General features: G+C 36.3%; 1 protein-coding gene across 1 annotated transcript in view; it reads left to right on the top strand.

Annotated features, from left to right (window-relative positions):
- Nucleotides 1–19,691, top strand: part of LOC143222434 (AT-rich interactive domain-containing protein 3C-like) — a 103,254-nt gene extending 83,563 nt beyond the window's left edge. The window contains exons 5-8 of the mRNA XM_076448953.1: nucleotides 3,556–3,739; nucleotides 14,007–14,260; nucleotides 18,851–19,090; nucleotides 19,536–19,691. Coding sequence (XP_076305068.1) covers nucleotides 3,556–3,739; nucleotides 14,007–14,260; nucleotides 18,851–19,090; nucleotides 19,536–19,645 — 788 coding nt within the window. The 3' untranslated portion in view covers nucleotides 19,646–19,691. The remainder of the gene's footprint in view (nucleotides 1–3,555; nucleotides 3,740–14,006; nucleotides 14,261–18,850; nucleotides 19,091–19,535) is intronic.
- Nucleotides 19,692–25,921: the final 6,230 nt, after the last annotated feature.

The following is a 25,921-nucleotide window of genomic DNA, read 5'->3' as shown; positions in this document are numbered from 1 at the left end:
CTTTTTTCGTGAAGGATTCACTCTAGCGCTGCGTCACCAGATAGTTTTTAGGTAGTTTTCGTTAAAAACAACTGCACCAGGTGTGTTTTGACCGAACACAGATATGCAGTAGTTGTTAAAAGTATTAGTTACTGGCACATATTTAATAACCGCGTAATTTTTTTTTTTAATATTTGTGAATAACTCAGAAGAGATCTTTATAGATGGCAGCATTAATTGCTTGTTTTATTGTGCATAAAAATGAAATATTCATACAACAAAAAATATTTGAAACCTGAAACGCGAAATTCTTGTTAATTAATATTTTTATAATAGGTTTGTTTTTTATTTTATTACACCAATTTCTACATCTATATGTATTTCTTTATATGTTGTATATTTTTCTGTTAATTCATGGATTGGTAATCAAGAAACTGCGGGTCGTGGGTTCAGGTCCCTCTGCCACCAAACATGCTCGCTCTTTCAGTCCTGGGGGTGTTGTTATGTGATGGTGAATTCCACTATCTTCCACTATCCATTAGTAACAGAGTAGGCCAAGAGTTGGCATTAGGTAGTAATGACTAGCTAGCTGCTTTTCCTCTAGTCTTACCCAGCTAAATTAGGGACAGCTCGCGCAGATGGCTCTCTTGTAGCTTTGCACGAAATTCAAAACAAAGCAATAAAGGACGGGGAGAAAACAAATCTTTAAACCACACACATTACTCGTTTATTTTAATTAATTTTAATTGTTTCTTTTTGTTTTGTTTTCATTTTCTCCAGTAAATCATGGAATGAGAACATGCTTAATTAACTAAGTAATCAAATACTGAGAAAGGCGACCCAGGGTAACATTTACCTCAAGTTGTTAGAAGGTTTCTTTACTTCAACAATAGAGACGTTCTTTTCAAATTGAGAAGTTGCCCTGGCCGTCTTTTTCACCCTTAAATCGATCTAATTATATCCCGCGTTTTCTTTAACTAAGACGTTTTTGTCCTGTTAAACTGGATGGTACGTTTTACAATTGCACAGAAGCAACATAATCCATAATATGTTTTGGCAGCTGACATTTTTGACAGCTTCGTCGCTTCTGGTGAAGAATTCCTGAATTCGAGCGTTATAGGATGTCATAAAACACAGAACCTTCCACTGTTAGTGTTTTTTTTTTTTTTCCTCTTTCATTGCTCAAACCATTGCGCATGGATCACAAATGTGATTGGCGAATGAAACATTTTCCGTCAGCACCGATAGCAGTTAAATTTGTGGGTGACCTTCGATGCACCATATGCTGGGTGATCTCTGCTTCACCCCGTATCCTTTTCTTCTTCAGGAGTGAATGATGAAGCACGCGAACTAAGTGATGTACACTGAGCAAAAATTGGATCTCCAGACCCACGAGAATAACCCCGTTGGGTGTTGGAATATGTGTCCTTGTTTCTACTCTATTTTTGTATCTTAAACTCTCACACGAGTTCCAGACTTTAATATCCAAATGACAGATTGTTAGTAAGAAACGCGTGTTTTGATATAATCCGTGTAATGCAGGTACTGTAATATTTCCGTTACTTAATTACTTCTCAGCAATGTTGGGCTGAGAAACACGACGATTTCTTCGATTGCGTATAAATCAGTAATGGTAATTCGGGGTACGAGTCTTTGGAAGCCACTACTTTTGTCAGTTATAAATTAATAATACGTTCCACAAGAGGAGCGCGCATAATCCATACGGTATTTATTTAATTTCCTAAGGGAAATAAGCACGCGAATCTGATTCTCTAGCAAGTTTTTGAGTGTTTTGTAAACGCAAATTAAACTCACGTGATGGATTTTATTATACACCAAGGTGACAAAGCATGAAGCTAGATAACATGACGTAAGTCATCTAAAGAGATTTTCGAGTTTGTATTTTTGCGAGACATCTTCTGTATTTCTAGAAATGGCTGTTTTTGGTGTTTTATCTTTGGGTGTGTTTGTTTGTTTTGAAATTCGCGCAAAGCAATAAAAGGGCTATCTGCGATAGCCGCCCTTCATTTAGCAGTGTTAGACTAGAGTGAAGGCACCTAGTAAACACCACACACCGGCAATTCTTAGGCTACTCTTTTACCAACGAATAGTGTGACCGTCACATTAAAACACCTTCACGGCTGTAAGGGCGAGCATGTTTGGTGCGATGGGGATTCGAACCCTCGACACTCGGATTACGAGTCGAGCACCTTAACCCACCTGGCCGGGCCATTGTCTTCGGAAAAAGAGTAAAATCGTGTTGCAAATCAACACACTGCAGTATATTTCTTCAATTTGTATGAAAAACCCATCAGTATTAAAATTACACAGGAACCTTTATTGTATTTTTCTCACCTAGTAGTTCCCACCCCCAGGTGTCTCAGCAGTAGGTTTGAGGGCTTATATATATATCGCGAAAGTAGGATTTCAATACCCGTGGTGGACAGAGAGCAGCTACCTCTCTGTAGTTTTTTCTTAACAACGAATGCATCTCGTAATAAAGATTTGAAGGCAATCTTTCTGTTGTTATTTGAAGTATACATTTATTTTATTTACTGCCCCAAAAGAGGCATATAAAAAGTAACCTTATTTGTGTTGTATTAGATGGCATAGTTTTTTAACTTTACAGCATAGAAATAAAACAGACTGAAGTAAAAAATACATTTTTTTTACTCAACGCTGAAATATAAACAAATCGAATAAAACCACACGTTAACGTTAACCATCGTCGTAAATACTGACAATTTTCTAGAACGGTGTAACCACAGAAATGTCACAACTAACTGGGGCATGTATTTAGGTGTAAAACAGACGTTTATTGTTGATGGTTGGTTGGGAGAAAAAAAATGCATTTCTTTAAAAAACTTCACCGTAGTGTCTTAGCTTTCTTTCTTTCACCAATAACATATTTATTCATATGTCTGTGTGCATGAGAAGAAATGTCATTACATATACGAAGGTTTGTTTGTTTTTGCATTTAGCGCAAAGCTACACGAGGGCTATCTGCGCCAGTCGTCCCTAATTTAGCAGTGCAAGACTAGAGGGAAGGCAGCTAGTCATCACTACCACCCACCGCCAACACTTGGGCTACTCTTTTACCAACGAATAATGGGTTTGACATCCACGTTTGGTGTGACGGGGTTTCGAACCCGCGACCCTCAGAGTACGAGTAGGGCGCCTTAAACACCTGGCCACCTTGATGGGCCAAATATACGAAGGATGATGTAGAAAAAAAAATTAATATGATAACAAACTTGTATTTGAATGTGTATCATATTGATGGCTTGGTGGTTTATGGCGGATTTAAGAGTCGAACGTTCGAATCCCCGTCACCGAAGATTTTCTCTCTTTCAGCTGCGAAGTCGTTACAATATGACATTCGATCCTGTTAATCATTTTTAAAAGAGTACACCAATGGTTGGCGTCGGGTGGTAACGATTAGCCGTCTTCCTCCTTCCCTCTAGAGCGAAATTCACAACAAACCAATCATTCCTCCTACTCAGAAGTTGCATGGTTAACATGTATTTCAGGTTTGTCGTTAAGTTTATTTATCAGTTTATTCTATGCTTTTTCAAGGAACGCCAGTCAACAGGGTTCCGATTATGGCGAAGCAGGTGTTGGACCTATATGAACTCTACAAACTGGTGGTTGGAAGGGGAGGACTGGTGGAGGTTATTAATAAGAAGATATGGAGAGAAATCACCAAGGGCCTCAATCTTCCATCTTCCATTACAAGTGCTGCATTTACATTACGGACCCAGTAAGTCACTTCCACTTTTGATTTTTGGTTAATTTAATTACACATTTTATGGTTAACCCCCCCATTGGCTCAGCGGTATGTCTGCGGACTTGTAACTCTAAAAACCGGGTTTCGATACACGTGGTGGGCAGAGCACAGATAGCCCATTGTGTAGCTTTGTGCTTGATTCAAAACAACAACAACAATAATTTGCCCCCCCAGTGGCTCAGCGGCATGTCTGTGGACTTACAACGCTAAAAACCGGGTTTTGATACCCGTGGTGGGCAGAGCACAGATAGCCCATTGTGTAGCTTTGTGCTTGATTCAAAAGAACCGCAATCTATGGTTGAATAGGTTGGGAGTGAAAAAATAAATTTAAGCCCGGTTCTATGTTAAAATAGTTAAAGTCAGATGTTAAAATGCTCAGACAGTAGCTTTATTTTATAAACACAAATGAAACCAAATTAATATCTGAATGCAAACTAGAAATTTAAGAATACAAAACTTTGAGTTGCACATACCTGGATAGTAACCAGTTTGGTAAATGTGCCATCTGGAGATTAAGACATTCTGCAATATCGGATATGTGATTTCATACATGACACCCGTCACGAAATAAATCACCAATGAATTTGAAAAAAACAACAAAAAACAACACTGAACTTAACTAACACTAATTAATGTTTTCTTTTTCGACGCAGGTGGTTGGAATAGACGATTAATTTATAGAATAAGGAATGTGCCTATGTTTTACCAAAACGTTTGGGGTGACTAGAATTAGGCCCGGCATGGCCTAGCGCGTTAGGCGTGCGACTCGTAATCCGAGGGTCGCGGGTTCGCGCCCGCGTCGCTCTAAACATGCTCGCCCTCCCAGCCGTGGGGGCGTATAATGTGACGGTCAATCCCACTATTCGTTGGTAAAAGAGTAGCCCAAGAGTTGGCGGTGGGTGGTGATGACTAGCTGCCTTCCCTCTAGTCTTGCACTGCTATATTAGGGACGGCTAGCACAGATAGCCCTCGAGTAGCTTTGTGCGAAATTCCCAAACAAACAAACAAACAAACAAAAGTGACTAGAATTATCATTTACTAAGAAAATTTTAAATTTGGAAAATAAAATATTAACATTTTAAGATTACTTTGGAAGTAACACAGTTTTACCATTAATTACTATTAGCTATAATGGTTTATGTTATTGATTTGTTTTACATATTACGTATCCGTGAACACTACACGTGTATCTGTGTTGATTTTAAATGTAATTGATACTCTTAATGGGCCCGGCATGGCCAGGTGGTTAGGACGCTCGACTCGTAATCTGATGGTCGCGGGTTCAAATCCCTGTCACACTAAACATGCTCGTCCTTTTAGCCGTGGGGCGTTATAACGCGACGGTCAGTTCCGCTATTCGTTGGTAAAAAAGTATCCCAGGAGTTGGCGATGGGTGATGATCACTAGCTGCCTTACTTTCTAGTCTTACACTTCTGAATTAGGGACAGCTATCTTTGCGCGAAATTCAAAACGAACCAAATTTATTAATGGTTAAGTTACTAGTTTTACGTCGGAATGATTGAGAAATCTTACTTATGCAAATATGTTACTAAAAACTGTTGTTGAAGCATGGAAGATAATCTACACACACACACACACGCACGTGGAAACAGTTTTGTATTTTTTCCGTCGTTTTTTCGGAACTGTGCCTATCTTAAAAAATATCAATATGAGAGGGTACTGACAGTTTTATATATATATATAATATAATGTGACTATCTATAATGTGATTGGGCTATCTATCACAACTAACAATACCTTATATTCTACATCTTTATTCATTGGGCTATCTATCACAACTAACAATACCTTATATTCTACATCTTTATTCATTGGGCTATCTATCACAACTAACAATACCGTATATTCTACATCTTTATTGATTGGGCTATCTATCACAACTAACAATACCTTATATTCTACATCTTTATTGATTGGGCTATCTATCACAACTAACAATACCTTATATTCTACATCTTTATTGATTGGGCTATCTATCACAACTAACAATACCTTATATTCTACATCTTTGTTGATTGGGCTATCATCACAACAAGCACACTGACTAAGAGAAATTGTTTTTCTCGTTCGTTAATTTCGTGTAGTAACGGTTATATATTAATTATAGGACTCCTGTAATCCTCTCTACTAATAAATCTGATGGAATCAATTCCACAGTAGGGTTATATCGTGTATTAAAACTTCTTTACACTAAAATTAATTAACAATGAAAACGCCATCCGTTTGTTTGGATGAGGCTTCACCATACCTTGTAGTATCATGACATGCATGTCGCGCCATCTGTTATAGAATATGAACAAGATTTTTGAAATACAGACCTTAATTATTTATTATTTCCATTTCTGGAAGTTGTACTATTAAGCTTCCAAGTTTACAGTACGGAAGATGTGTAGAAACTGTGTGCCAGTGACAACTGTAACACTTTTTTTTTTTGGCAACTCGTGGAATAAGTCATCTTACGAAAAATAATATTTAGGCAAAAATTAATCACCTCACGAAAAATAATATTTAGGCAAAAACTACACGTAAATCTACTGAGGGTTATCCTCGTCTAGTAATCACCAGGCAACAAAAGGTCTCGAGCGGACGCATATGGTGTTCCACAGCACTTGTTATTTTTTTTTTTGGACAACTCGTTGAATTAATCACCTCACGAAAAATAATATTTAGGCAAAAACTACACGTAAATCTACTGAGGGTTATCCTCGTCTAGTAATCACTAGGCAACAAAAGGTCTCGAGCGGACGCATATGATGTTCCACTTAAACGACCCAGTGGTAATGTTAAGAATAATAACATGAACGATAATTTGATCCTATTGATCGTATGCAAATTTTACCGAGGAAATAAAAGTATTTGACGACTTCCCCTGCAGGGTACTTCGGGACTTGCCTCGGGATTTCAAAGGCACAGCGGCGTGTCGAATCCCCGTAATTACTTGCTTTGTTCTAATTCTGCTGCCGCTGGCCGAATCTTACCATTATTTGGAGTTGTAGACATTGCAAGAAAGTGGGTGGTTGGGAATAGTGATTGGTTGTCCCACGGGCGAAGCCCGGAGGTTTTCCAGGTTTAGGTAAACTCCAATAAGACAATAGAACAAAGAAAAACGTACAAACTGTGGATGTATTTGTGTACAAGGTCCTGTCTGTATAGGATTTCCTTGTCCGTCACATCGTTTTCGTTCCATCCTTCGTGATTGTTCTAAACTGGTGTACAAAATACCCTCCGCGATTAGGATACTTAAAACTGTGAAATTAAGTATTCTGTTGTTGCTGTTTTTAACCATAAGTTGCGTTACAGTTCTACTCATAAAGAGCAGTCGTATTATGTTATATTTAAAAGTGAACTAAAAATAACATGTAACGTTAAACCTCCATGTATCATCCAGTACAGCTTACCTTCACAAGATAAAACCGAGACATTGTAGACAAAAAACAAATTCCAACTGAAGCAGTCACAGTATTTATAACACGAGTTCTCAAAAATGTTAACAGATAGATGGTAGTTATCCAGTTCCGAGATAAAATACATTCATGCTACCGCGTCGAATGGGGTCTCTTTTCGTAAGTACCATAAAACTTTATAAAGAAAGTACCGAGTTTTATGGACGTTTTTCACAGCTGTTACTCTGATATATTTATGAAAATATGCTGCTTCAAGATTCCTGGTAAATTCAAATATTGTTTCGTAAGTTAAAAATGAAAAAAAACTAGTTTTAAGATGCGATGTTTATTAATTCTAGACTTAGTTCTTCAGTGGTTTGTCTCCAAGCAGTAAGTTTTAAGACTTACGACGCTAAAATGAGGGGCTCGAATTTCCTCGGTGGACACAGCAAATATCCGATACGCCTTTGCTTTAAGAAAACACGTGTTTTATTGATTGCAAAGAAGAATATGATATGTAAACGTCATATTATGGAAATTTATATTGTCAAATAAAAACTTACAAAGGAAAAGTAACCATATCAAAAGACTGAGAGATGAATATATTAAATAGTAGGCTTTGTGTTTGTATTATGAATCATAAAATTTATTGGGATATTAAAGATCACGACCGGATTAATGACGTCACAAAAATGACTCATCATAGCATAATAACACACAGTAATGAAGAATTACTAACTGAAGTGTCCCATAATTCTCAGTATATTGTGAGTCTGCTGCCCTACGTTGTTGAAAATTCTAATTTGATTACAAAGAAGACGGAAAAAAAAAACCCAGGGGTTATAATGACGTCGCTAGGATATGACTCACCCAATAGCTTTTTACACTGTAGAAACGTGTTTACATATTGTCATGCATAGGGTTCACAGCACGTTTCCTATCTGTAAGTAGCAACGTAAATTGAATTTTCTTTCCTTGCTTTTATTTGCTGTACGTATGAAGGCAGAAAATCCACAACTGGATAATTGAAATAGAATGCGCATGCGTGCTATTTCTATCAGATTCTTTAGCATAAAATGCGCATGCGTGCTATTTCTATTAGATTCTTTAGCATAAAATGCGCATGCGTGCTATTTCTATTAGATTCTTTAGCATAAAATGCGCATGCGTGCTATTTCTATTAGGTTCTTCAGCACTTAGGTTGAAATAGTGTTAAGACTTAATGAATAATATATATCTAAGCAAAAGTCCTGTAATGGATATCAATAAGATTATTAATTTTTGAACAATATTAAGTAATAATAAAGAACAATCTCTATTATGAACCACTACTGTGGCTGATGATAGACATGTAGGTTTGAATTTAGCTACATTTTAAAATAAGTACTCTTATAAAGCAAACTATTTTTTTTTACCTTTCTGTTCAACTTTCTGTTAAGCTCGTGTGCATTGGTACCTTGTTTTGTTCCATTTAATTTAGGTTGTTATTACAAAACCACCCCAAACTACAATGGCTTGCTGGTAACTTTGGTGGGAGAAGAGAGGCCTTGTTATGCTAGAAATCATGGTGGTTCGATACCCGCGTCGTACATAACATCAGTTGTCCATTTTACAGCTGTGCTCTGACACAAACACTTTAGCATTTTTTTCTTTGTAGGCCTAAAGGTTTTAAATGTCTGAAATTTCTTGCTGTCACGTTCATGTACATTTAAGATATGTTTTGATGCAATTAAAGTGTTAACTTTTATTTTTATAAGGTGGCTGGACCATACATCTCTAATGTAATATCCAAAGTTGGTTTAAGTAATCGGAAGTCTGGTTGAAGCTTAAGACTATAATAATGCTTTTAATTCGAGGAGTCACTTAGTTTTATTTAATCTTCCAAACATTAAATATATTCTTATCTCTCAGTTTCTTATCTCTTTTGATTAAGATGAACAATGTGATAGTTTGTTTGTTTTAATTTCGCGCAAAGCTACTCGAGGGCTATCCGCGCTAGCCGTCCCTAATTTTCCAGTATAAGACTAGAGAGAAGGCAGCAAGTCATCACCACCCACCGCCAACTCTTGGGCTATTCTTTTACCAACGAATAGTGGGATTGACTATAACATTATAACGCCTCTACGGCGGCTGGGAGGGCGAGCATGTTTGGTGCGACCCTCAGATTACGAGTCGAACGCCTTAACGCACTTGGCCATGTCGGGCCTAATGTGATGGAAACTTATTCTTTTAACTTCATGGATATTTATGATATTTGCCAACAAGATTGGTGCACAGAGATTTCTTTCTCAATCCAGATATGTTTCAGTATAATAAAGTTAGCACAAATAATGATTTATATACAAAAGTTTTCAAACTTTGAAAAATCAGTATTTTTTTTTATCTGGTCTGGAATTGGATATCTTATCGACGGTTCACGTTGACGGAATTAATTCTGTGTTGATACAGATGGCTTCTTCACACGTGAGCTTTTTTTACCTTTTTATCTGATGTCTTTATAGAAATACTGACGCCCGAAGTTAAACTGTTTGTAATGTAATGTTCGAAATCTGCACAGGTTCCTGGTCAAATATCTGTAGTTTTCCGATTAATAAGCGTTTATCACAGATATAGCTTCCGAGATTTATAGTATACTAACCGTAGTAAACCAACAATATGAAACTGCCTTTTGGTAAGTCGATTTATAAACTGTAGGCGAGATTCTCGAAAGTTCAGTTGGCAACAATATTTTACCTACACATTGTTGATTCTTACGTTCGAGAATCTTCTACAAATTTAGAGAATAGGTTGGAGTATCGCAATAAATATTTAACACTATGTTACATGCATTTCTAAATATATATTAATCTGAAACCAACGCAGATATTAAAATAAATAAAAGACAGAAAATCCACTACACCTCCCTCCTCAGAGAATTAAAAACTGGCATTACACAATTTTTAACCAAGATACATTTATATACATTGATATCAATGCATTGAATATAATACACTGTCAAAGTATTACACAGCTTTAGTAATTATGACAGTCCATAACGTAATCAATACAAATAACCATATGGTCATAAACTTGCATAGCACGTGAAAGTGCCTTAACACAGATGTTATAGTTTTAGCTCAACACAGTTAATAATCACACGACTAAGGTGTTTCTTCGAAAGCTTGGATAGGTTTCAAAAGAGCAACACGAATTTTCTGGTTAGATTTTCCAACATGTTTAACAAGTTTTACAAAACTTGTATACAGATTTCTGACCAGTGGTTCAGTGGTAATTCTGCAGACTTACGACGTTAAAATTCGGGTTTCGATGCCCGCGGTGAACAGTACGTTATGTGGATTAGATCTATTTACAACTAACCGACTATTTAATGCTGTGGACTTCTCTGGACTGTGACAGTGAAAGACCACTACGATAAGTAGAGTTATATACTGGTGACTTGGTTCTCAACTGGTTCATTTAGAATCAGGTCATTTTTAACTCTGTAAGGACCAGGCACATTTTAGGGCCCATTAATGTTGTTGTGTTCTATGATAAAAAAAAAAACTGTATGGTTTATTGCGATAAATTATTGTTATTTTGCTTATATTCCTACCTTGTTTCTCAGTAGTACAATGGTAAGCGTATGGACTTATAACGCTATAGACCGGGTTTCGATACCCGCAATGGGCACAGCACAGATTGTTCATCATGCACCTTTCTGCTGAACTATAAACAATATTCCTATTGAACGTTACGATAGGCCCGGCGTGGCCAGGTCGTTAAGGCACTCGACTCGTTATCCTAGAGTCGCGGGTTTGAATCCCCGTCACACCAAACATGCTCGCTCTTTCAGCCGTGGGGGCGTTATAATGTGGTATTCATTGTTAAAAGAGTAGCCCCAAGAGTTGCTGGTGGGTGGCGATGACTAGGTACCTTCCCTCTAGTCTTGTACTGCTAAAATAGGGACGGCTAGCGCAGATAGCTCTCGTGTAGCTTTGCGCGAAACATAACTCAGCACCCTCCTGTTATGTTATGATTGGTTTAGACCCCACCAAGACTGTCAAACTCTCGTGTTGATTCGTAACTGAAACGAACCTCGACGAGATCTCACTTACGCTGGTTCGGCAAATTTATGAGTGACGTTTTTTATCTGGAAAATGCTAACATTGTTATCTCATTTGTTAGACGTTTTCCCTCCAGAAAGCACATGAAGAAAGTGTGGTCCGACAGTTATCTGTCCGGCACTTAAATCTCTCCTGTTTAAACAATACATGTATTGATTTATAACACTAAAACTCTGAGGGTTGTTTGACGGTCTTTGTACCATGTTGTTCACAGTTTTCGTTTGATTAGTACAGTAATCAGAAACAGATGAAAAACTGAAAAGACTTATTGTTCTCTTCTAACACGACTACTATTTGAACCACCCTTAATATATAACACAGGAGTGAGACTTAGTGAGAAACAACATTAGTAGCCATATATTTCTAGCAGAATACCCTTCTGGCAACCTGCTAGTTTTATAATTTGACTATTTCTCCTGATGGTATCTATAACTCACAGTGCTGGACAGTTCAGACAACTTTCTTTTTTGTAACTAATTTTGTATGGTAGGATGGGGCAACCGTGTAATACCAGATACACCAAATGTAGATTTTTTATCCTTTATCCTGTATTTAGAAAGGATTGCATCCGTTGGCTTTCATGCGTCTTCTATTCCAGCTTCATGTATTTTAGGAATAAATCTTCTCCCTCACATTTTATTTACAGTTTATGTTCTAATTATCTGGTTACTTCCTTTAGAACTGTGTAAATTTGCTAGAATTCGATTATAGCCCCCTGCCGGGACTTCCGACCGACATAGTTTGGATAAAAATGAATAAAAACCCTATAGCCCGAGTCCTTCGAAAGGTGGGCTTTTTTTCTTCAGGGGCAAATTAGGAATCCCAGCATATGCTCTAATGATCTTGTTACTTCCTTTAGAACTGTGTGAAAGAGCTCAGAGCTGGCTGAACTTTCTAGAATTCGATTATAGCCCTCTGGCGGAACTTCAGACCGATAAAAATAGTCGATGACTTACCCACTCTTAACAACAAAGTGGAACTGAAACCAGAGATGCTTGGAAGCGTTTTATTTCGAACTTAAAAACAGAAAATGAGTAAAATAGTAACTTTCGCACAGACGAAAACTTTAAGAGAAAAAGGTTACGTCACATCCCATGAATTACCAGCAACGGGTGAAAAAAATCAGTATTGGATGATTCAAAATGGCTACCACAATTTGTATAAAGATGGAAAGTGTTTCATAAAGGATAATACACAGGACCGTTGTTGTTCCGTCGTCTCAGGTTCATAATTAATAGTCAGTAACTGCTACGCTTAACAGCCAACCAAATCTTCCCTTTACTTATTAAAGGTTTTTTTTACTTTCGGTTTCTAGTTGTCTAGTTATGAAGATGTGTGTGTTATGATACCTTTAGAAAAACTAAAGTAGAAGGATTAGCAACACAAATGAAAGTCATTTGCATAGCTAGTTTTTTTTTCTTGGCTCTAAAATTATAAGAAAATCACTTCTTAATTAGGCCATTTTTTCAGAGATTGTGACTTACTTTACGATCGTAATTATTGCTAATTAGATTGAGACTTTGGGATGTGTTAACCCACACTGATTTCTCAGTCCTTATTTCTACGCGTAGTACCTTCTGTTGAAAAAGCTTAACCTAAAAAATGAATTATTTATATAAATGAACCAGTTTTATTATTTTCTCTCACAAAAGGCCTTTTTTTATCATTTTAAAATAAGTCATTTTTACAGAACCCTTTAGCGCATATACAGATTTATTTAAAACTTGGGTTTAAGTCAACTTTCGTTAGGTACATATCAACTGTGTGTGCTATCGGTGGTTAGTTTTGATACCTGCGAAGACAAGAACGTAAAAAAGAGAACTTGAATAATTTCTGAGAGATGTCTTGGTGTGTTTTACTCCATTAGATGCTTCATTATATTACGAAGAATCTGAGACAGATGAAGAGAGATAACTGAATACTATATATGTGCTATTTCATAGAATATTTCTAAATACATGTTTTGTTGCTATAAGTTGAGAGGATGCAAATATTTATAATTAAAGCAGTAATCAAAAATAATATTTCTTTGCTGTTGGTCATGGCGTAGTGGTTATCATGCTGGCCTGTGAATTCGAAGAGCTATGGTTCGCACCTCCCCGTTCTTGCAAAATCGCGTTCCGCACTTCGGAAGCTCACAGGCAGCATTGTATGTATATCTGCAACAGTTACATTTCTGTTGTTACAGCGACAATAAGAGAGTATGAACAGTAAGTCTAAAGTTAAAATAACAAAACAAAAACGAATGACTCGATGTTTTTCAACAATGATTCATTGTACTTATTAAACTTTACACCATTAACTTTACATAACAACCTATTTACAACTGTTACCCTGGAGATGAACACCTGGTATAGCTGGACTGTATTTTGTATTTTGAATTTCGCGCAAAGCTACTCGAGGGCTATCTGCGCTAGCCATCCCTAATTTAGCAGTGTAAGACTAGAGGGAAGTCAGCTAGTCATCACCACCAACCGCCAACTCTTGGGCTACTCTTTTACCAACGAATAGTGGGATTGACCGTAACATTATAACGCCCCCACGGCTGAAAGGGCGGGCATGTTTGGTGCGACCGGGATTCGAACCCGCGACCCTCGGATTACAAGTCGAACTAATTTACACACTTGGCCATGCCGGGCCTACCGATGAATGATGTAAGAAAATAAAAATTATTTATTTGTTTTTTGCTTTTATAATTCGATGGTTTCTCTCGCTTTTTAAATTGCCCAAAAGGTACATGAAATATTTGTATCCGTACGAGTGTGAGAAGGAAGGACTGAGCACGCCAGAGGAGCTGCAGGCAGCTATTGATGGCAACAGAAGAGAGGGCCGACGCTCCAGCTACACCCAGTTCGCCGAACTGGTTAGTGGTGCACGAAACGCTCACCCTCAACATCTGCAACCGAATCCAGTGCACCTCGCATCTCCTCTTGATCTAGTGTGTAGACAAGTCAACGGGTATGGCACAGTCCACGGACTGTCATCAGGTACGGTCATTTTTGCTTAGTGAAATGTGATCCAGAATTGGTGTGTCAGAACGGTTCAATCATTTCGTTTTGTTACTTGTTGAGCTGAAAGTTACATGATGGGCCGTTCGTGCTGCGTACTTTGAAACCCGATTTTTAGCCAACCCTCATTTTTTTTCATAACGAAAGATATTATTGTTTCGTAGAACACAAGAGGAACGTGTGATGTGTAAAATAAAAGTATTAAATAATCGTAGAACCCCACATTTTCATATGGTGGAAGACATTTTTGTTATTAAAATACAACAAGAATGTGTCAAGTGTAACATGAAATGGTTAAATAATCGTAGAACCCCCACATTTTCATATGGTAGGAGACATTTTTGTTATTAAAATACAACAAGAATGTGTCAAGTGTAACATGAAATGGTTAAATAGTCGTAGAACCCTCACATTTTCATATGGTGGAAGACGTTTTTGTTATTAAAATACAACAAGAATGTGTCAAGTGTAACATGAAATGGTTAAATAATCGTAGAACCCTCACATTTTCATATGGCAGGAGACATTTTTGTTATTAAAATACAACAAGAATGTGTCAAGTGTAACATGAAATGGTTAAATAATCGTAGAACCCTCACATTTTCATATGGTAGGAGACATTTTTGTTATTAAAATACAACAAGAATGTGTCAAGTGTAACATGAAATGGTTAAATAATCGTAGAACCCTCACATTTTCATATGGTGGAAGACATTTTTGTTATTAAAATACAACAAGAATGTGTCCAGTGTAACATGAAATGGTTAAATAATCGTAGAACCCTCACATTTTCATATGGTAGGAGAGATTTTTGTTATTAAAATACAACAAGAATGTGTCAAGTGTAACATGAAATGGTTAAATAATCGTAGAACCCTTACATTTTCATATGGCAGGAGAGATTTTTGTTATTAAAATACAACAAGAATGTGTCCAGTGTAACATGAAATGGTTAAATAATCGTAGAATCCTCACATTTTCATATGGCAGGAGACATTTTTGTTATTAAAATACAACAAGAATGTGTCCAGTGTAACATGAAATGGTTAAATAATCGTAGAATCCTCACATTTTCATATGGCAGGAGACATTTTTGTTATTAAAATACAACAAGAATGTGTCAAGTGTAACATGAAATGGTTAAATAATCGTCGAACCCTTACATTTTCATATAATAGGAGACGATATCTTCGGATTTGCAAGGCTAAAACTAGGTGTTCGATTCCCTCAGTATCCACTGGAGATAGCCGATTGTGGTTGTGCAATTGATGTTCGTTATGAATGACAAAAAGAATTAGTTGAAAGAATAATATTATTATTAAAGCTGAACTTTAATAATTAACATTAAAGGTTTCGAAGCTCAATGCTATGAGGTAGTGGTATACGTTTTTTCGTCTGAACGTGTGTTCTCAGTGGTTTTACGATGTTCTGTTGAAAACGAGTCGAAAAAAAAAGTGGCGCAAATCGAAGGCAGATAACTGTAAATATGTCTACATTAATAGTCCAATCACTGATCCTTTTGCCAACCAAACTTTTGTTGTTGAGGTACATCTCTTTTCCAAATGGTTAGGGATAGCATGTTTCCTTTTGATGAAACATATCGTTTCAAATTATATGCCCATTTAGTTTGTAGTTTTATGTATATTGAAACGGTGTTTCATACGTTTCCACGAAAGAAGATATTGGACACGAGCCTGAATGGAACAGCAGGTGTGAAAGCGTGAATCAGCATTATTTCTATCTTGCAGTTTACACGTCGCTAGTTATTCCTGATAAACAGAGCCAAGCTTGATCTAATAGTTAATGTGCTCCGACTGTGAACCCGAGAATCCAAGATTCGCAGCCTATTGCTGTAAAAACACGTTCCTTACTTGGGGCTGTGGGTGCTCTGTTAAAGTGATGTGTGCAGAAATTCCACTATTCGGTCTGACAACAGTAGCTCAAAAGTTTGCGATGGGTGTTATTGACTAGTTTTTGTTTTGCTTTTGTCTGTCAGTTTGTAATTACAGACTGCTATGCGCAGATAGCCTTTTTTATAGTTTTGCGCACAATATTCTAAATAGTCTTACTAAACAGCCCATAATAATATACGTTTTTCAGACATATTGTAGTTCAAGGAAATGTTCCAATAACGATCGGCGGTAAGTTTGAGGACATAAAATGCTAGAAATCGGATTTCGATAGCAGCGGTGAGATAGATAATAGCCCATTGTATATTTTTTGTGCATAACAGACAAGAAAGATAATAAACTTTAAGTAAGATAAATTTGTATCACAATTTAATCCGTAAACTAACTATTCACCAACTAATTTTCAAGGAAAGCTTCACATTTAAGGTTTGATATATTTGTTCGCGGTTTATGCCAAATAATAACAGTAAGAAAAATGGAAGTATTATGGCGCTTTAAAAACGATTTGTGTGTGTGTGTGTGTAGAAGCGCTGCAAACCATGTTTCAAGTTAAATTTACGCTTGGCATTTACATGAACCGCACGTAGATGAACAAGTAAAAAAATGTTGGCGTTTTCCTAATTAATGGTGCACATGGAGCTGTCTGTACCATACCTCAAAGTACCTTATCACCTGGGCCTGGCATGGCCAGATAACCACCTGGGTAAGGGATTCGACTCGTAATCTGAGGGTCGTGGGTTCGAATCCCGGTCGCGCCAAACATTCGCACCCTCCCAGCCGTGGGGGCGTTATAATGTGATGGTCACTTCCACTATTCGTTGGTAAAAGAGTAGCCCAGGAGTTGGCGGTGGGTGGTGATGGTTAGCTGCTTTCCCTCTAGTCTTACCCTGCTAAATTAGGGACGGCTAGCGCAGATGGCCCTCGAGTAGCTTTGCGCGAAATTCAAAATAAAATAAATTAACAAACACCTAATCACCAATCACTTATAAGTCAGAAGACGTCGTGAAAAAAATCTTTTCGTGTTTGTCAATTGCGCTGAAACAATAAGCCAAACAAGGACGTTATAATTATTCAAGGACACTGTTTTAAGCTTTTCAATTTACAAAGTAAATTCTTCAAAGAAGGTCAACACATTGCCACAGCTATTACGCCGCTGGACTACGAAGTTAGTGTTAAAGCCGGGGATTCCAAGAATTTCTAACACCATAAAACGTCAATAAACAAGTCACGCTCTGTAATTTCTCAACGACAGATTTTGTTTTTTTGAAGGACACGACTGCGGGACTCCTTCTTGAGAGGAATAAATCGAGTACACTGATGGAAGACATCCTCGTGTTATTTTATGATGGGGTTAGCCACTGAGCCTGATGTTGCGCGTGTATAGTAACCCTAATAAATAGTCCTTCCCTCCTCCATGGTTTCTGATTTATTTTCACTTCGTTTAACGAAATAGTCGATGGATACTTTTTAATTAATTATTTGTTTCAAATTCCAATGAAATCTGTTGCTTCTCTTTGACGAAAAATCAAGTCCTTAATGAAGTTACCTTTTTAGTTAGGGCTCATCACCACCAGGTGGTTAGGGCGCTCGACTAGCAATCTGAGGGTCGCAGGTTCGAATCCCCGTTACATTAGACAGCCCCCGCTAGTACAGCGGTAAGTCTACGGATTTTCGACGCTAAAATCAGGAGTTCGATTCCCCTCGGTGGTCTCAGCAAATGGTCCGATGTGGCTTTGCTATAAGAAAGCACACACACAAAGAAAACATGGTCGCCCTTTCATCCGTGGAGACGTTATATGTTACGGTCAATCCCACTATTATTTGGTAAAAGAGTAGTCCAAGAGTTGGCGGAGGGTGATGGTGCTCGCCGCCTTCCCTCTAGTTTTCACTGCTATATTAGGGACGGCTAGCGCAGGTGTAGACCTCGTGTATCTTTACGCGAAATTCAAACCATTCTCTCATACCTTCATTCATGGGTTTCTTATAAGATTGCACGTGTACCTGCATTAGCTCTAACCACCGCACATTGGTCTGAATACGATGGTTGATTTTACTCAACTAGAAGTGCAAATCGTCATTTTATATCTCCACGATGACGTAGAGCAGACTGGTGAAGATTCTTTTCAGAATTACTAATAATTAACTAAAAACTCGACAACACATTATATTATTAATCAGTTCTTCTGGTGGGAGATCTTGCATAATTGAAAACAGAATGAGGAAGGTCTTCCATGCCCTAACTTTTCGAGGTTTCTCGAGACAGTGTAGAGGATCTAAAATTTTGCTTTGGTGAAAGTTTTAGTCTTAAGAAGCTATAAGATATACAATAGAGATATCCGATAATTTCCTTATAAACAGGAGCTAATATTAGTGTTACTAGGAGAAATTATTTGTAATGTTTGTTAATATAAATATTACAAACCAAAAAAACGAAACGTATATTTTGATTAGACGGTACATAGTGATGTATTAGTACATCCAAAACAATTGGTTGTGAATAAATGTGAATGCTTTAACCATGTGTGATTTATGCTTTTATCGTGTAGTTTGTATGACAGTAGTGGATAGAATCTACTCAAATTTATGAAACTTTTGTACTTAGAAATATTAGCTCTCGTTTTTTTTTTTTAGTATAATCCATCAATTCTGTGCTTTGTAGGAGAAGATGACGAAGGTAATGGTGTAACGACTTCCACACGACTTACGGTTCCCCAACAGGAGGCGCTGAATCTTCAAATGCCTCGAAATTCACATCACACAATCCGACCGAAAGAAAGCCTCACGCACAAGATGGAAGATGTCACCAGTTCGCCTCCTGCGAAACGATTTCTTTCTGATGATGACCTTCTGTGGGCACGTGCAACGCTGCCCAGTGCTCATTTCAAAATCACAAGTAGAGGTATTGGTCAAAGCTTTTTATTTTCTTTTTATAAACACATTTTTCTCCAGATTTTTTTTTTTTTTTCATATACGACACATGAATTATTTTTGGAGTTCTCTGGAATATTTTGACATAGGTCCTGGTACAAAAGGACATGTAATGAAATAAGTGTTGTTTACAAGACGTGTATATCATTGGAAAGCATTTTGACCTCCACCCCAAGTTATAGGGTATTTGCTTTCTTGTTTCAAAACGCGAATTTGTTTTTTTTGAAACACCTGATTTAGCCACACGAACGAGATTGAACGAGAAGTTTTATGATTGTTTTAAACCTCGCTTCTCAGATTTCATCAAAATGGTTATTGTGTATTACACGTGAAAGTAGCTTTGACGACGTTCTTTCGATTTCATGAATGTCAAATATTCTTTAGGCTAAAATATTTGTTTTTCTTTGTTTCTACAGTCGATGGACGGTCACAGGCAGACAAGTCCCTTGTGGTAAGCATGGAAATAAACGGCGTGATGTATCAAGGACTTCTCTTTGCGCAGCCGCACAAAAGTCCAAAGATGTGATGGCCATCCATTACTGTTCTATTCACCTCGTGCCTTTTCGTATAATCGTGACAATCTATCAAAAGGTAACTCTAAAACGTCCTAGAATACTCTGTGCTGTAATTGCTTTCGATTTTTTGGGACCTAACGTTCGTGTTTATCGTGCAGTTTAGAAAAACAAAGTAAGATATTTCCGAAACGCAACATGTAATACTTACCTATTTTCCAGGATAACCCATTGTATCGATACGAATCATAATTTTTAAAAGCGTGCCAAGACCTGTTTGTTTTTTTTCGTAGATTATAACATGATAGAAGCTCATGTTGACGCTTCGTGCTTTTAGTTCAATATTATAAATGTTAGCTCATATATTCTTCTAATTAAATAAACGTTGTCAAAATATTTATTAATAATTATTTACTACACTGAAAAGAAAAGTTTTACATCGAAAACATAAGTTCGAGAGCGATCATTTTTTTTTTTTAATGTTTGATGTACATAAATTAATTTATGACTTGGAGTCGCTACTTTTGTGGTTTATTTTGCCAAGAGGGCAGCACATTAGGTTAGTTAGTGCTTTGAACCTGGAAATTAAACACTGGAGCAAAACGCATTAGATTTTTTGTTATCAAACTACGTATTTTTAATATTTCTTTATTTCTGTCTATCTGCCTTTTATTTTACCTAAAAGAAAGAAAGCTTTATAGAAACAGCACCTCTGTATTGTTTTGTTTTAATTTCCCATGAGTATTAAGTTAAACCATGCTGGAAAAAAAACAATAAAAACATATTGCGGTTTGGTGGTTAGTCACTGGAACAGAGAATGTATCAAACCTTAAATTTCACTCATGTTCACGAGCCTCATGCTTAAGACCGATTTAGGTTTTTTTTCATGTTCTATTATGAGTACTTTTATTCCCACAAATGACACCAACTAGTAAATATAGCAGCACCTCAAGCGTGGGACGTTTTGTCAATAACTGATCCAAGTTGGCATTTTAGCTGCTATGAAAGACAAGAACCTGGAAGAACAGCAAATGTCAAATAATATTTATATTCAGCCTAGATGTTGAATACATACAGAGGTAAATGTTTTGTGTATATATACACTGACAGACAGACACATAACCTGAACTATAATATTTTTGACCAGCTTGAATTATATCAAATCGTGTCCATATTGAACCTGTATACATTTCTTACATTTTAATGTTACTGTTTAGTGTAGGATCCTTTACAAGGGAGTATCATACTGTTGTATATTTATGTGACTTATTTGCCTTTTACCACATATGTTGTTCAATGTTGTTAATACGCGAGTTTGCAGACCGTGTTCACTGTCTTTTTTTTTTATATAGGAATATCTCAGGGATAACAGGTGAACGACTCTGCATTTTGGTAGTTTTTTTGTCGTAAACAATGTGTTAAACTATTTTTGTTCGCGCGTGCTACTGTTGTCACGTGTAAAAATGTAACGTTTTAATGTGACCTAATATGTTTGTATATTTTTTTTTTTATTGTTGGAGTAATTTTTAGCTAATTGGTCTGGTTTGTTAGGACGATTTGATTTATATGTATGATTACTTTGCGGTTTTATTTTTGTTTTCTGAAGCTGAGATCAGTGTATTTTTGACTGTATTATCGCTAGCTTGGAAAACAAATATGAAAATTGCGTGGACGTACTTTGATATCTTAATTATATATATATAAACAACCCGTCTTGAATAGCTGTCTAGTCTATTTGGCCATCTATATTTTTAGACATTTCATCTGTTTACTCTTAGAATAATGCTAACTGGTCAGATAGACACGAAAAACGATAAATATTATACTAGATTATAAGATAAAACGGGCATTATGACAACCGTACTCTTCGTGACATTTGTACCTTTAATTTCATGGTCATTGAAATTTATTTTTACGCGACGTTTTAAATAGGGTTAAAATATGTGATATTAAAAAAAACAAAACATATTTATTCAGAAAGTTCAACGTTGATCGTAACCCATTTTGTGAACTTGGAGAGTTTTTGTTTTTTTTAATGGCTCTATACAATAGTATTTTTCTGTTTTTAATCCTTAAACAGCGGCTATCATCAATTTGTGCCTGCTACCTAGGACATTTCCACTAAGGGTTAATGCGGCAAAGATGTAAATACGTGAATTTTGATGTTCGCCTTTTTAAGATTTAAACAAATGTCGAAACATAAACTGGAATAAATGACTTAGCTGTTACATGTAGGTAAAACATTACGTAATAACCAACCAGTAAAACTGTAGAAAGCCTGTTGTTTGTACACTTTGTTGTCATCTTTAAAGTCTGGATGAAATTCTCACAAACTAAGGTGACGCCACCAGTCTGCACAATTAGGAATATATGTATAATTGCTCAAAACTGTCAAGCAAAGCTTTTGGTTATTAGATGTAAAATACAAAGCTACCCAGTTTGCTATCTGAGCTGTATCAATCGTAGGTATCGAAACCCGTTTTTATGTTGTTGTTTTTTTTGCGTTATATGCCTTTAGATTTAGAGCTTAGCTCAACCAACGTAAGCTCATAAGTTGACCAAATTAAAAATTGTACACAATTTAAACATGGTAAAACCTAACGTAGAATACAAACATATTAAAACTCTGTCATATCGTCATGCACGCTGTTAAACTGAAATAAAGAGATTTTATTACATTTTTCGCTGTCGTTGTTCCCTGGTGGATCAAAATATTACTAATTTACAATGTCTATATCCGGGATTCGATTCCTCTTTGTTCACAACGTTAAATAGCATTACTGTTTAAATCTGTACCACAATTCTGTGAAACGTAATAGGTTTTGAAAACTGATTTAAAAAGATACTGAAAATGTAACCAGAAACATCAATTTCGATTTGCTTAAAGAATGCTAATTTCGTCACTTGAATAATCAACCAGCTCTGTACGAAAAATAAGGTAGCTTAAATAACATTGTTATGGAATACGCGACCATATACATTGTATTTCATCTTCCATTATCACTGTATTGTAAAATCAAAGCCGCGAAAACTCGAAAAACTTTAGCGCAAACTTGTGTCTATATTTAACTTTGTTCAAATGACCAATGTTTCAAAGTGTTATCGGCAGACATGATAGGTTGTGAAACTTTCAACTGTTATGTTAACTTTGCTTTTGGCTGTGATTGGATTTATTGGATTTATTCGGTGCATTATTGCAACAATGTAACATTCACACTGGGATTTATAGCAATTATTAGAGTAATCTGTAGGAGGTGTTTTGATTATAACGTAATAGCAAAAGTAAGTTTTGAGAGTTTTTTAATTTGAAACTTAAATAAATAAGCGTTCTGTGCGAGTCCATGATGTTGTGATTAAACACAATCTTTGAATTGTATACTTATTTACGACTTTTTAAAAACTGGGAAGAAACTGATGAAAATTACGTTTTAATCAAAAGTCAAGTTTTGTAACTGTTAAATATTTTCTACGCTGAGAAATTTAGCCAAACTGTTTGTACTCGTAACAATAATAAAACTGGATTTTAACTATAAAGTATTAAATTGTACGGTGTGGATAACTCAACCATCCGCCCATTGGATAACGCATCACTTTTGTGTTTCATATTCGTATAAACTGTTTCATAAAAATTGGTTTTAGAGAAAAAAAACTAAGCTTATTCAGAACTCATCTACGAGTACGTGGTATCATTTATAGATGGCACTACATGTATTTTTTAATGTGAGATTTTTGTTTTGGTATGTCTCTTTATTTGTGTGAAATAAAATGGTTTTTAAGAAACATTTGTCAGGTTTTTTTCGTTATTCTTGACTAACAATGACTGAGAGTGAACGTTTTGAACATTTTAGTTCACAAAGGTTAACCCTACTTCTACGTAATGAAATTGATTACTTCTGCTTAACATTACATAAAAAAATTTCAAAGAGTTACAAAAAATATTAAGTTATATAAAATAAAATGATTTTACCTTGAAGAGCTTCAATATTTTTACTGGTGTTCAACTTTACAACTAGTTTAAGGAATTTATGGTGGTAGATTTATTTTTTGTATTTAAGTGTAATTTCACATTTATCAGAAATGGCTTATGCCCCTTATAACGTAATTTAAGTCTCGTCTGTAGTAATTTTGATATAAGTTGTCACATTTTATATAAACTTAAGAAATTCGTTGTTGTTTTTATTGTATAAAATCTGCATATTTTATTATGCATGCATTAGCAAATTATAGGTATTAATCAGGAGAAATGGAAGAACACATTTTGAGGGGGGGGGATGTAACCAGCAGTCAGTTTTCAAAGTTTGATAAGATTCCACGTTTCATACTCACTGCACACCTGACGCTGTTCTAAGTAACTGCGAGGTGTTCCAAAAATCTTTGATCCTATATCAAAATGGAGGCGACATGATGTGTTCCACACCAAAACGAAAGTTCAATGCTCGTTACAGACAACGAAACACCAATTCTAATCACACCAATATACAAATGTTCCAAACGTGTTACCCCATGGGGAAATGAAACTTTTATATATTGGTGCGATTAGAATTGGTGTTTCGTTATCCATGATGAGCAATGTACATTCTTGCTGATGTCACTCACTGGTACAGTGATATGTCGGAGGACTCGTACTGTTAGTAACCAGGTTTTGATACCCGTGGTGAGCCGAGTACATGTAGCCCATTGTGTAGCTTTGTGCTCAGCTTACCATAACAATTACAGCAAATATAAATTCGCGATACACAGGAAAATGTCAACATTTGTTTAGTTTCATAGTTAATATGATATCATTGAAAACCAATCGCTTTTTGGGAGGATATATGATAACCTTTTCTCACGTAAAATATTGATAAACTCAACCACAAAACATTGTTCAGATAGGGAACTTACAACTTCCGAGAGGAGGTTTTATGTTATATCGCACAAAGGCTATCTGCGCTAACCGTCTCTAATTTAGCAATGGAAGACTAGACGGAAGACATCTAGTCATCACCATCCACCGCCAACTCTTGGGCTACTCTTTTACTAATGAATAGTGGGATTCACCAAAACATTATAACGCTCCTACAGCTGAAAGTGCAAGCATGTTTGGTGTGACGGGGATTCGAACCCGTGACTCTCAGATAACGAGTCGGAGTGCCTTAACCATCAGACAATCCCGAAAACTGATTGTTAGATGAAGATACAAGAAATTATTAATCGTTTAGTCAGGTACGAAGGTAGAAGTCTGAAATGTTTTACCAAAATTATATAAAAACTAGGGAGGTTGTAAATAGACAAAATACAAGAAAAAAAAACATTTCTAAAGGTAACAATTAAATAATATATTTTTTATACTTCCATGTTGGTATGGCTAGGTGGTTATGGTGCTTGATTCGTAATCTGAGGGTGCGGATTTAAATTCACATTTGATCAAATATGCTCGTCCTTTCAGCCGTAGGGGCGTTATAATGTCACAATCAATTCTACTATTCACTTGTAAAAAAGTAGTTTGCGATCGGTGGTGATGCCTAGCTGCTTTCCCTCTACTCTTGCACTGTTAAATTAGAGACGGCTAGTGCAGATAGCTCTCGTGTCGCTTTGTGTGATGTTCAAAAACAAACATATTTCTGCTTTTGTTAAAGCTTAGTGTTGTTGTTTTTAATTGATTATAAGTCAGGGTTATACAAAAATATTTTTTTTTGTAAGAAAGCCATTATTTAGTAAAGCATATCAGCTTTGGTAAATGAAAATAAGTAATTAAGAAACGCCCTCTATATACATTTATAATCTCGAATACTTTGGTGTTATATACAGAATGTATAAACGTTCTGAAATAAATCACATACACTAATACCCATTTTAATTTAACTTCACTTAATTTATTGCCCATAGATGGCACTACATAAGCCAATAATTCATATCAGTCTTGGATTCGAAAAACATTTTTCTTTGTTTCCTCCATAAAGAAGGAAGACAAATTTTGTTTACCGTGCTCTGTTATTATTATTATTTTCAATAGTCACAAATATGCAGTCACTCTGAGTAATTATGGACCGATCAGTTTAAAACTTGTATGGGATATATCATTGTCCAATACGTCCACACCCCAGTGGCTCAACGGCATGATTGTAAGGGGTGTAATGGACAGATGAGTCCAAATTTGAAATATTTGGTTCAAAGTGTAAGTTAGCTGTGCGTCCAGCGGAGAAAAAAATTAGATACTTACCTCAATGCATACGATCTACCATGAAGCATACATGAGGAGGTGTGATGGTGTGGGTGTTTTTGTTTTTCTTCTGTGAAGCATCAGGAGA

The sequence above is a fragment of the Tachypleus tridentatus genome, chromosome 8 (assembly GCF_004210375.1).
Source record: "Tachypleus tridentatus isolate NWPU-2018 chromosome 8, ASM421037v1, whole genome shotgun sequence".
In the NCBI taxonomy this organism is placed as follows: domain Eukaryota; kingdom Metazoa; phylum Arthropoda; class Merostomata; order Xiphosura; family Limulidae; genus Tachypleus; species Tachypleus tridentatus.
This window is presented reverse-complemented; position numbering and strand designations above follow the sequence as displayed.